This window comes from Strix uralensis, chromosome 6 (genome assembly GCF_047716275.1).
Source record: "Strix uralensis isolate ZFMK-TIS-50842 chromosome 6, bStrUra1, whole genome shotgun sequence".
NCBI classification, from domain to species: Eukaryota; Metazoa; Chordata; class Aves; order Strigiformes; family Strigidae; genus Strix; species Strix uralensis.
In genome coordinates, this window is record NC_133977.1 from 43,043,723 (window position 1) to 43,056,528 (window position 12,806).

At 42.6% G+C, this 12,806-nt stretch overlaps 1 protein-coding gene across 1 annotated transcript in view; it reads left to right on the top strand.

Annotated features, from left to right (window-relative positions):
* The window catches only part of KIF5C (kinesin family member 5C), an 86,023-nt gene that overhangs the window by 20,387 nt on the left and 52,830 nt on the right, over positions 1 to 12,806 (top strand). Inside the window, exons 2-3 of the mRNA XM_074873831.1 lie at positions 5,412 to 5,502; positions 12,435 to 12,508. Of these exons, the coding sequence (XP_074729932.1) occupies positions 5,412 to 5,502; positions 12,435 to 12,508 (165 nt within the window). The remainder of the gene's footprint in view (positions 1 to 5,411; positions 5,503 to 12,434; positions 12,509 to 12,806) is intronic.

Here is a 12,806-nt window from a genome sequence, read left to right on the forward strand (position 1 = left end):
TGTATCGTATGTTAAACCCACTCATAGATCATTCATTCCAGCTGCATCAATAAAATTCTCTGACTTGATAGAGAGCCAGAATAATAATGACAGAGTTTCAGCAGAGTCACGGTTTGCCAAACAATTCATCTAACAAACTGAGCCAGGTGATTTGGCACTGTTTTGTTTCTGCAGGGACCAAAAGTCTTCCCAAGGTATCGGCTGATGGTTGCATGACTGATTACCCCTTTTACAGGGGTAAAGGGGATGCCTTTATTTGACCAGGTTGTGGAGAAAAGAACGTTCCTGCACTGGGAGGGGACAGAGGACTAAGGTGAATGAGAGCACCCCTGTGTACATGATCTATCTGCCTGTTTCAGCTGAGTGCCCTCACTATTGCCCGTTAGGAAGAGCCGAATCTGGCAGCCTGGCAGAGATGAGGCTGAGTCCCTTTCCAGACCTCCTCATGCGGAGATGCAGCTGACAGCACAGACACGTGGTCCTTGTGACCTGTGGGCTCACTTCAGTTGCTGGTGCTCAGACCCCCATACCCATGCATACACACAGATGGCTTTTGTCCCTTCGTCCCATGTTTGTTCCTCCCCAAATCACCCACGTCCCTCCCTTGCCTTGCCTTTGTCCTTCCCTAATCATCCTCTAACTCTTGTGCAATCCTGAAATGTTCTTCCCCAGCATCCCGTTATGTGTGCTGTACCCCTAAATGGTCTGAAGGGTGACCCTGAGAGCCACCTTGATGGCTTTCACACCGTCACCGTGGGGCAGATGCTCTCCAGGGACAGATGTGTCAGGGTGCCCCTTCCTGGAGCCTGCCATTTGGGTCCCCCTTCCTGGAGCCTGCCATTTGGGTCCCCTGCCTGCCTCGGGGCTTCTGCGCTCCTCAGGACGTGTGGAGGTGAGCCTTGGGTGGACTGGATGATCTACAAGGTCTTTTCCAATCTTGGTAATTCTGTGACTGATGGATGTCTTTCTGTCTTAAAAATGAACGCATGACCTCCTCTTGAGTCTCATTCAAAACGATGTCCCCCTCGAGGATGTGCTGGTACGGTATTTTGCAGGCAAGTGTGAATGAGCTTCACCTCTGCCATTGGCAGAGCTTGTATGTTTGGGGTCAGAATGGCACTGGGCGTATTCACAACTGCCAGTCGTCGTATAACTTGCTCACACCTGGTTTCTGCTCAAGCAGAACAAACTTGCATCTGTCCTGGGATAAATGTGGATGCTATCCCTCATTCTAGGGGATGGTTTCAGGCTATAATTCCTCATCTGACTCAAATGTCTCCTCACAGCCCCCGAAAAGCAAAGAAACCCAGCATTTTGTATGCTTTCTTTTTCCTTTCTACTTTAGCAATTATATATCTGAGCTACGTGCTGGCTGTTGGAAATTCTGGTCTAAGCCATCTCACCTTGCCTAGGATTTTTATAAGGCACTTTGGGGATGAACCTTGGACTGTGGATTCTGCCTCTGAGCCTGAAAGTCAGGTGTCGTCTTGCTTAACATCATAACCTGCAGATACACTGGTGGAGTCGACCCTGAATGTCTGTCTGAAGATCACAAGGAATTAATAATGAAATTTCATTAAGACCTCTGATTCTTAGCATGCAGCTAAGAGCACTGAGCACTGCTCATTTCCTGTCTATGTGGAATTTAGGAGAGTTGAGATTTCTTTTTTAAACAGGAAATGTGTTTGGTTATCTTTAATTGAGATTGTATTAGCTTCTAGTGATAGTACTGCTCTGTGATGTTGCTTGTAAAATGATGGGTTTGGTAGCACATGGATTTATGGTTAAGATCCTTTCTGTGCTTGTGAAATCCTCAGGTTTTTTTAAATGCCAAGCCTGTAAACTTGGTAGGAAACTCTAAACATAAAGCTGGTGCAATAATAATTGGCAACACATATGAATAGCATTCTTCGTGCTATCGAAGGGCCAGAACAGAATCTATCATGTTGTCAATACAACTTCAACAGGAATTGTGTGGGTGGATGGGAGCACTTAGCCTAGCCATTATGCAGCAGTGGCATAAGTTAATGGAACAGATTGTCAGGGGGACTGTAGGAAGTAATGGCATAGGAAGGAAGATGTGATTTATGTATGAGAGATAATACACTGCATATAATGAGAAAGTTTGAAAAATAATGTATGGAGGAGGCACACAGATAAAACTGTTAGCATCAGCTCAGAAAATAACACTTTATTTCTAGCTGCTTATTACTTTCATGAGTAAGCTCTAATAAGAGTGAAATCTTCCTGATTTTGGTATTTAGTTCAAGCTGAGTTACATTTGAAAAAAAAATAAAAGCAGTTGTGTTATGTCTGAAGGTGACAATAGGGGAAAAAGTACTGCTTGGGAACATGCTAAAAATAAGGTGATATTCATGCTTGCTCACCCTCCCTCTCTGTTTTGAAGCAAAACCTTTGAATCTGCCAGCATGTTGTCTTTGTAGCGTGGATATGGCTTTTGTTACCTTTGAGGAAAGTCTGTCAAAATTTAAGAGCTTATAATGATAACACGTTCCAAAACAAAAAAAAACCCAAACCCGTAGTTTGCTCCAGAGAAAAATCTTCTATCTTAACAGTATCTTGGCAGCTGAATTGCCACAGCTTTCCTTCAGGCTGGGCATCTTCTCCCTGTCTGAGGTGTTGTGGTCTCCTCCAGCCTCTGTAAGCTGCGGGTAAGCTCCTGCAGCACACACACAGAGTGGGTCTGTGCACTGCCCCGCGGGGATATGGAAGGGGTGAGGGACAACCCGGTGGGCGAGTGCCACCAGGAGCCTGGAGCTGGTGGTGAGGAGGACTCCGAGGATTGCTGGTGGGACGGAGGGCCCAGAAAGATGAGTGGGGTGACACAGGAGGTGCCCAACACTTCTCCAGCATCAGAGACCCAAGCAGGAACTTCTGAACAAAGAAAGAGGGAGAAGGATGAGGAGCCTAAGGAGCGGGGAGTGCAGCTGGCAGTGTAGGTGGGGAGAAGAGGATTGAGCAGGACTGGGAGGATTTAGGGCAGAGGAGAAGCAGTGGTAGAGCAACAGAAGTATAAACTCTCAAACTGAGGATACACGGGAGGGTCTGTGCCCACTCATCATACTCTCCTTTGTGGAAAGGAGCGTGAGCCTTGAGTTGTCTAAGTTAAATGTGGAGATGAAGCACAAAAAACCTCCCCAAACACCTGTAAGTGCTGCTTGGATAACGGAGCGCTCTCATTTTGTGCGGTTAGTGACAGATGCCTTGTGATCTTTTGCATTCATTTATTCAGATATCAGTGATGGGTGTTCCAGGCTTCTACCTTCCCCCCCAAAAAAATCCCGAGGAAGAAATTTGACCTATGTAGCACTTTTGTGAATTGCTGATTTACATTTGTAGCTTTTCAGTTTGGCAGCTAAATAACAGTTGCAGCCAGTGCCTCTTTCAGCTGCGTGCAGCGCAATTATGATGGGATTGTTTTTTGGGGCGCTCTGACATTATAGTTGTTGAGAGCATGGTAGAAGAGCTGGATTGATTGCACCAGAGCAACTGGCATCGCTCTCTGCTGCTCTCTCACATTGCTTAGCTAATAAGCCTCAACTCAGGCATGAAGGAAATAAATGGGCTAAGTGGATGGCTGAGTTTGTGTGTCCGAGTGGTTTTTTTGGCCTCTTGCATTAGGGCTTATTGTCTAGTGCTTGGAATAAGCAAAATAGGGGTAAATAGGTAAAAAAGTCCATTTGAGAAATTGTTCCAGAATAGTTACACCAGGGCTGGGCAGCCCTTCTCATCCTGGGAGTGAAGAGCTTTGTCTAGCCGAGAGCCACGCGACGTGCGCTGTCCGTGGAACGCTGTGGAGAGGCAGAGTTGGGGGTAGGTGCCAGCTGGGTGTTCCCTGCGGTCTCACTGCTCCCCTGGGGGTTGGGGCTGCGTTGGTGATGTCGGTCTGAGTCGCCTCTTTGGGCTTGTGTCTTACCAAGTGGGCTGCTTGGACGGCCCAGTGTTCACCCCATGCCAGCACAAGACCTTGAATTATTTACTGAATGGTTTATAAATTGCCTTCTTATCCTTGAGATCTGAGATTCTGGAATGAAACATGAAGAGCACACGTTGCAGGCAAACACCTCCCTGTCTTATTTTCCCCTGTGGCTGTTAAGTACCGGAGTTTAAAGGAGCAGGCAAGCGTAAGCTTATGATCTGCTTGAAGTAAAATCAAAGTGTGACAAAAATGGCTAATTGAGCGCAGTGTTTGAACAGCTGGCTGCAAATGGCAGAAGTGGCACATCAGCTCAACAGAACAAGAGTCCTACGTTGGGTATCCAGCCACCTCACAGTTAGCTTTGAAGCCCTCGTTATGCTGTTCTCAGAGCAGGTGTCACATCTTCGAAGGGAAATATTACAGGCTTTGATAGAGGATGAGAAAGATGTCACACATCCGCTTAGTGTAACTTTAAACAAAGGGATCGTATTTTAAATGCAAATGTCTTGCTTGTTTTGAGTTGTAAGGACCTGTACTGCTGTCTTAAGAATTGATTTACCTTTTAAGTGTCACACAAACCTATTTTTAGGATTGTTAATATGTGTTTCTCTTGTAACCAATTATACTCGCTACAAAGAGGAATCAAAATTTTCTGGAAGTGTATGTGCGGGTTGTGCCACACTACATATGCATAGGAACAAGTGTCAGTTGTGGTGTCACCTGGGAATTAGGGCAGCTCAGTGTCTGCGGTGAGATGGTGGTGGTTCACAACCAGGAAATGGGCCCCCATCCCATTCAAAACATCGTTTTGGAGCTGTTTCCACATGACATCTTGTTAGTTGTTGGTGCTAAGGATAAAAATCATTACAATTTCTGAATAAAACACAAGCTTAGGGCAATGTAACAGTCTGGGCTGCCTGTTTTGGGCCTAACCTGTGGGCTTACTGACACGTTTGCATGTTTAGCATAGAAATGAAACGAGAAACATATAGTGTGCTGGGACTGTGTTGGGCCACCCCAGCCTCAGCAGAAAGCAGCTCTCAGGACCTGCAAACTTCTGATTATCTCAGGCCTGATTGCTGTTTCTCACAGCTTTCACTAGTTTGCAGTAATGAACAGCAAATCTTTTGCAAATACTTATGTGGCTATTCCCCCTTAACTCCTAGGAGAGGGAGAAAATAATCAACTTCCAATTGCTGATATTTCAGCTTTTTGTCTCCTGCAACTGTAGCTGCCGACCCAAATGTGAACATGCAGAAAACATATGCCGTGTTTTATTTGCCAGCTATAGAAAAGATGGTTTTGAAGTACATGAGATGTCACATCTGTTTAGTCAACAAAATATTGTCATCTCCATTGCACTGAATGGCTTCCTTTGTCGTAAATGCTGCATTTCAGGATGCCTGTTAAATTGGGTCTATAAACGGTTTTAAATGTTCCTTATCTTACAGAGTTTCTCTTTTCTTTGCAGCAAGGGAAGCCGTATGTCTTTGATAGAGTGTTACCTCCTAATACAACCCAGGAACAAGTTTATAATGCCTGTGCCAAGCAGATTGTTAAAGGTAGGTGTCGGCTTTGTTTATTCCTGCTTGGGGGGAGGGAAAAAGATGTCTCCCTCTCCCCTCAAGCTATTTAAAGGCAGGATAATAAATGTTTAGATGTCTGTATGGGGGTTTAGTAGTTAGTAATTCCAAGTGTTTCCTTTTTTAAGGAATTGTCTGTGTAAAAAGAACCAAACAAACCAAAAAACCAAAACAAACAAAAGAAAAGAAAAAGAGCAGAAGGAATTGCAGTAGTTGGTTTCTTACTTTCTCCTTGTATGTGACTCTTACTCCACACAAATATTAGCTTTTTGTGATATAGGATAAACAACAAAACCTATGTTCTTCCTGCAGCATGAGACTGTTCAGTACGGGATGAGCATGGACTAGCTGTGTCTTTGAATGGAAGGATGGACTGTTAAAGGAAAATGCAGAAGGCACTGGTTTTGCAGCTGCTTTGCATGCAGATAGCTTGCATTTAAAATGAAATGAGAACACAAGTGCATATTGGATAGCACCCTATTTGTTTAAACCTTATAAACTGTTGAAGTGTCAAGATTTTAACTTTAAAATCAAACTTTTTGGGTGCATTTTAATTGCCTGCCATACTTCCCCCACCTCCCAGATCACCCTCAGACCTCCCACTTGGTTCTGATGCTGGATAGTCCGTCCATGATGGTATTACAACTGCTACAGCATCTCAGGGGTTACGAGTAGCACCTGGTCTAGTTGTTCCCTGGCCTTGTGTGATGTCCCTGTGCTCCCCAAGATGCAGTTCTCCATTTTGGTTTTTAAATCAAAGTGTGTAGACAACAGGAATGGTGTCAGAGCTGGTCAGAGTTGTGCTTGTATAGCAACGCAAGGCTGTGTGTTGAACACCATGGAGTTTATGTGGTATGAGAGGTTTGGGGTTGCTCAGAGGTGCAGTGTTGAAGGACTCGCTAGTGTTTCGGGCATAGAGCTGGATCTGCTGAGAGCTTGTGTGTCTGCTGGTGGGGAGAGGTCCCTGGGGTGAGCAGCCCTGCTGCAAACCCTGGGTTTTGTCCTGGAGGAAATGGGTTGGCTCACTCAGACAGCCTCAAGCAAACCAACATGCCTGTAGTCTAGATGGTTGGGGGTGAGGACCAGAAGCTGAATTATTTGATGTTGGAGAGAGGAAATGAGTCGTAAGACTTCAGTTGCCTCTTCTCAGAGGGGAACCTAATTACGGCAATTCTGACTTCAGACGGGTAAGCCTTTAATAAAATCTGGTGGGATTGGAGTTGTAGAGCTTAAAAATCATTAGTCTGGGTTGCTGACACACCACTCAACTTTTGGAAGTTTGGCGAACTAGTTCAATACTACAGTGTGTGCTAACAGAAGCAGCATATTGCTGTTTGTAGACTTGTGGAGGGTATTTATATCCCCTGTGGAAGTTGGTTTCCTCTGACAATGGTGAGAGAAATAAAATCCTGTTTGAGAGCAATTTGGAAGACCCAAATCAGTGACTTAACTCTTCATTAATCAAATAGAAAGGCAAATACTTTCCAAAGTCCTATTTGAAAATGCAGTTCAAACTTTTGCATGTATGTTAACTTGGACCCTCTAGATAACTTGAAAGGCAAGTCTGATGGAACAGAGGGTGTAGAAGAAAGAAGAAAGAGAAATAGGAAAAAAAGAGAGAAGGAGAGTGATGAGGAGGGAGAGGAAAGGAGAGGAGGAGAGTGTAAGAGAGGGAGGGGGTAGGGAGAGCACAGCATCACTCAAGTGATGTTCTTGAGCTCAGGGCTTATATTTCCTTATGTTTAATTTCCAGTTTAAAGCCTAATAAATGTGAAACGGACTGGGCTGTTTCTGATAGAGTGGAACAATGTAATTTACTGCGTGGAAATATGAGCTGAGTGCATTACAACTTGGAGCACTATTTAAATCTTTGAGACTTTTTTAGATAGCTTTTCAAGGTTACTATTTGTTATCAGATTTCATTATACTCCCATGAAATGGCTGGTGGTTTCATTGTGATTAATGGTATTACAGAAAATGCCAGCTGGCCTGACAGTCTCCAAAACAATGGTTATAATAACTATGTTGACAATAAGAATGATCTAAATGAGGTTTTTTTCACTAAAGAAGAAATGGGATTAGGTTTAAGTAAACAGCTCAATGACTAAGTCAAAGTATTTCACATTCCATACGTGAGAAACATGAGAAACAAGGAGTTCTTTTAGAGGAAGAGAAGCAATCCGTGTGTTACAGCAATTTGAATCGGGGTGGGCGCTGGGATGGCGTTTGTTCAAGGTAGTCCCAAGGGTAGAAGTACCAGGAGTGGAAGTGTGTGGGGAATCATCACTGGTGCATATGACCGCAGTTTGGGAACTTATGTTTGCATTTTTTTTTAACCAAACTAAGAAATATCACTAAATCTGAAAGAGAACAATAGTGTGTGATTGCCACCACTTTTGCTTTGTTTCCCATTGCTCTTTATTGCCAGAAAACAGCTTTATCTTCTCAGTCTACACAGATGGATGTCTGTAACTGGATTTTTCATCTTTCCTACAATTACACTGCAGGAGAATATGTAATGGCCCAAGCTATTGCTGAGCACTGGGGCTGTGAGCACATTGGTGCATATGTGAACATCTGCACATTCGTGTGTCCTGTGAGGAGGAGAAAATTGCTTTTATGATTTTTTTGGGTGGTGGGGTTGCTCTCACTGGGTAGCTTATTGACTTTCTATTCTGATTATAAATATGAGCCTCAAATGCTGAGTCGCAGAACTAGAAAGTTTAAAGATGGCAAAGAGAAGTATAGAGCTAAAAATTTGTTGTAGAAATGAGGCTAAAAGGACCTCTGTAAAGCTGTTTGGTGGTCTTGCCATTAATCATAGAATGGTTTGGGTTGGAAGGGACCTTAAAGACCATCTAGTTTCAATCCCTTGCCACGGGCAGGGACACCTTCCACTAGCCCAGGTTGCCCAAAGCCCCGTCCAACCTGGCCTTGAACCCTTCCAGGGAGGGGGCAGCCACAGCTTCTCTGGGCAACCTGTGCCAGGGCCCCACCACCCTCACAGGGAACAATTTCTTCATTATCTCTAATCTAAATCTCCCCTGTTTCAGTTTAAACCCATTCCCCCTTGTCTTATCCCTCCCCACCGATCAAGAGTCCCTCCCCCCTTTCCTGTAGCCCCTTTCAGTCCTGGGAGGCCGCTCTAAGGTATCCCCGGAGCCTTCTCTTCTCCAGCTGAACCCCCCAACTCTCTCAGCCTGTCCTCACAGGGTTGTGCTCCAGCCCCCCGAGCATCTTTGTGGCTTCCTCTGGCCCCGCTTGAGCAGGCCCATGTCCTCCTTAAGACTCCTGTAGTTGTCAGTGGTCCATTTGAAAGGTCTCCAGGCCACAGCCACCCTTGGCCATTTGTTGCTGGGCACTCTGGAGCTGCTGGAAAGACTTTCCGGGCCCCTAACTTGAGCAAGTCTGTGTTGTAGCCCCAACACAAGGGCTGCAGTTTTAGACCGTTGCTACTTGTCCTATCCATCCTCGTCAGGGAAAAGGCCATCTGGCAGCAGCTGAGTGGCTGAGTGGACTAGCTGGCTTTTGTGGGGAGGCTAAATCAAACAAAATCATTGTAGAGAGAGGGTTGGACTAGGAATTAAGAAAAGCACTTGGACTTTTTTTGTTTCTTACAAGTTACATAAAAATCCCAACTGATCTTTGTTCAGTCACTTTGTTCATCTGTTTTTTTCCCTCCCTCTTCCTCCCTCTTAAGTTTTGTGCAAGCTGTTTCTATCTGGGACTGTCTTCTCTCTTTATTCATCTGACAGATGGTATATTAACTATCTTAAGGTGAAAAGCCTTCCAACAAAAATAACCTCTTCTACCTCTGAGACCACTGACTTCTTTTAATTGCAGGTGATACAACGAACTATTTTTTTTATAGAATAAGGTATTTTTTGCTAACTGGGAAGGCAAATTACTTATCTGTGCTTCCTCAAGCAGAATGTGTCTTAGTATATAAGTTGATGCAAATTCTGAGCAATTTTCTTACATAACAGTTGATTAATCAGGTTATTTTGCCCCTAGGCTGTGTGCCAGTATAGAGCTGACATTGTACCTTGCTTCACCTGGAGATAATAAGCCTCTTTTTTTTAATTCAACCTTTTTTCTTTTTTCTTTTTCTTTTTTTTTTTTTAAAGTTAACCAAGTTTGGCATGAAGAGGAAATACTAGTAATGAACTCTTAGATTCTATTTAACTGTCCTGGGAATTTAAAGGTATTTGGATGCTAGGTGGTATTTTAGAAACAAGCAAGAATTGCTCAAGGATTTCTGAACCACCTCCCCAGGACAATTATTTATATTTTTTGATGCCTAAACACCTTTGAAACTCTAGTTCTGTGCACCTTCCAGACATTTTAGTTCACCTTCCCCATGCGCTAGTTTTCATCCAAAGAGCAGAATGAACCTTCCTTCTTTTCCAACTTCCAGCTAGATTTCCGTCTAGAATACAAAAGTCCAAACACAAATATTTTCTTTCCTTGCTGACTAACAAAGATGGAGCCTTCTATACACAATGGATATGGAGTACTTACAACTGGGTGTAGCCTCAAAAGTTAAATATGACTGCTTCCCTGCTGTGCTTTCTATATGTGTGTGTGTGTTTAATAGGAAGAGTGTCAAGTAAACTTTTTATTTAAAATATTTCAAAAAGAGTTGCATTAAATATTGCCTTGCCTATAGGCTATTTTGAAATTCAGTATTAACTTGATTAACTTTTTAAGAGGAAATAATGCTTTTGTATTAAAAAACAAGATACAACTTGTATCTGCTGTGAGCTGCTGCTGCTGCTCTTACACTGCAGATCCTTGGCTGCATCTCTGTCTCTACCTCCTTGGTCCTGCGCTTTGTGTTTCTGGTGGTTCACTCAGGTTAGGCCCATTGGTGCAAGCTGAGTGGAGCTAACCAGCTAATTTTCTTTTGTTAGTCCTTTAATGTCTTCCAGTGGCAACACTTAGTATATATTGAGGATTTATTGGAAAAAATGCCACTAAAATTGCAAGTGAATGGGCTCTGAACGTGGTGCAGCCGGAGGGCCAGCAGCGAGGCTCACCAGCTTTTTTCTCCTGTTTCAAGCTACCATTGTTGTAGCCCCTCCCTTCCACTCGAGTTCATGCTGTGTTGAACTGAAGATCGATGAGATGTTCCCTTCAGAAAAGAATTGGTGAATGAATGTGTTGAAATACCAATAACAGGAAATTTGGCCCTATTTAGAAGCCTAATAACATGAAATTTGGCCCTATTCAGTTGGTGAAGGGCTGAAGGCATGAACTCAGGGGATAGCACTACATCTATGGTTGGACATCTGTTTTTTTTATCTATGCAATTATTATTTATAATTACGTATGTTAAACTTTGTTTCCTTAAAACAGGACTAAACAGTGTCTATTTTTATAAACAGATGAGGCTGCTAAATTCATACAAAATGTTAATAACAGAATGACAGTAATTATAGTCTCTAACTTTGTCATTCTCCTAGATTTTATGAGTTGAAAAATTTACCCAGCAATACTCTTTGAAGGCCTATACAACCTTTGGCATGTCTGTCCTCTTCAGCTCTCCAAAATGGTTATGTCACAACTTAAAACAGTTACACTCTGTGTTTAGTTAGAATATATATTTTTAAATGGCTTCATTCCGATTTCATCTTTACTCAGTATTGCTGTATAGGAAATGTGGGCCTCTGTAGCAGTTGTCTTTGAAAAAAGATGTCCTTTTATCTGTTTCTTTTCTTTGAAATCACCTTTTGCTGGTTTTTATCTGAATTTTTTTCATGCTTGTTCCTTCATCATTTGTTTTATATTTTTCTATCATATCTTAATTATCCTTCCTATCTGGACCATCTACATACACACATATGGAGATAAAATAAGGAGATTATATGTGTGTGTGTTTATGTAAATGTAATATATATGACATTATATTATACATAATATAGTCATGTGTATATATTTACTGGCCTGTGGCAGAGCTGCGGTGGCGAGTTCGATGCTGCTGGCCCCCGGCAAGAGGCGTGGGGTGGGAGAAGGTGGGTGTCCCTGTGCAGAGCACCCGGGCCAGCACCCTCCTCGCTGCCCACGGCGGCTCGGGGCGTCCTTCAGAGGAGGCTGGTGGGAGCGGCACAGGGTTATCACCACTGCTTTTTAGATTCAAAGTTTCCTTCACTCTTTATTAGCAACTATAATAATAAGTATTACTCTTTTTTACGTGAAAGCTGCATTAATAGGTGGCCCTACTTCAGACTGTAAATTCATTTGCCTGGAGCAAGTCCAGCCCAGTAATCCTTCCAGTGGTGATGAATGGACGTGGGACTGTGCATAAGAACCATCTGATTTACAGCCCTCCCGGATTTCTGAAAGCTACCACGGAATTAACCACTGCAAAGTTAAAAATGGATGTTTTTATATCTTAATGCAATATCAAATTATTCATTTTGCCTTGAGAGAAGTATATTTTCAATAAGGCAAATTCCCGTTCGTCCGACTTTCTTCTTCCTTTGCTCTTCTGCTTTGCAGACAAGCTGGGAAATTAATGAGGCCATAAACTGTTGAGGGTGTTAAGTAACAGAAATATACAGTATGAGTTTAATTTTCTTTATGGTGCATGATGGTTTAAAATGCAGGTAATTAAGTTTTCTCTTTCCTGTGTTACACAGGTATATTGGATAATATCTAGTGTCCAGAGATTTTTTTTTTTTCCCCAGGAGAGTGAGAGAGATGTCAATAATTCTGCAATTCTCTAATTCACATTTTATTATGAGATTTTTTTTTTTTAGCCTAAAGGTAGTTAGTTATATTTTTCCCATTCTTTATTGCACAAACTGTTTTCTAATTGAGCTTCAACATTGTAGGAGACTTCTGAAATGCTGATAATCCAGCTTTAAGATGTCAATATGAGTTTTAATGTTTTTTTTTTCTTCTCGCAGATGTTCTTGAAGGCTACAATGGCACAATCTTTGCTTATGGACAGACATCATCAGGAAAAACGCATACCATGGAGGTACAGTGGCAAAATTAAATCAGTTTGGTAGCAGCAGTGGAATTCTATGTACCAATTACCTGAATGAGTCAGGTATCTGGAGCACTTGGCTGTGAGTGACATATAAAAAGAGATCTGTGCATGTTTAGCTTCTACTGCCTTTTAAGCTGTAGTATTTCTTCCAATGTGGAGTTTTTTTCAAGAGATGTCTACAGATACCTAACTAAACTAACAAATGGTGAGTGAAAAATATCAAGTATAGTTTCACTATATTTCTCATAACAGCTTTAGGTATGTGTATATTTTGAAGGATTTGAGT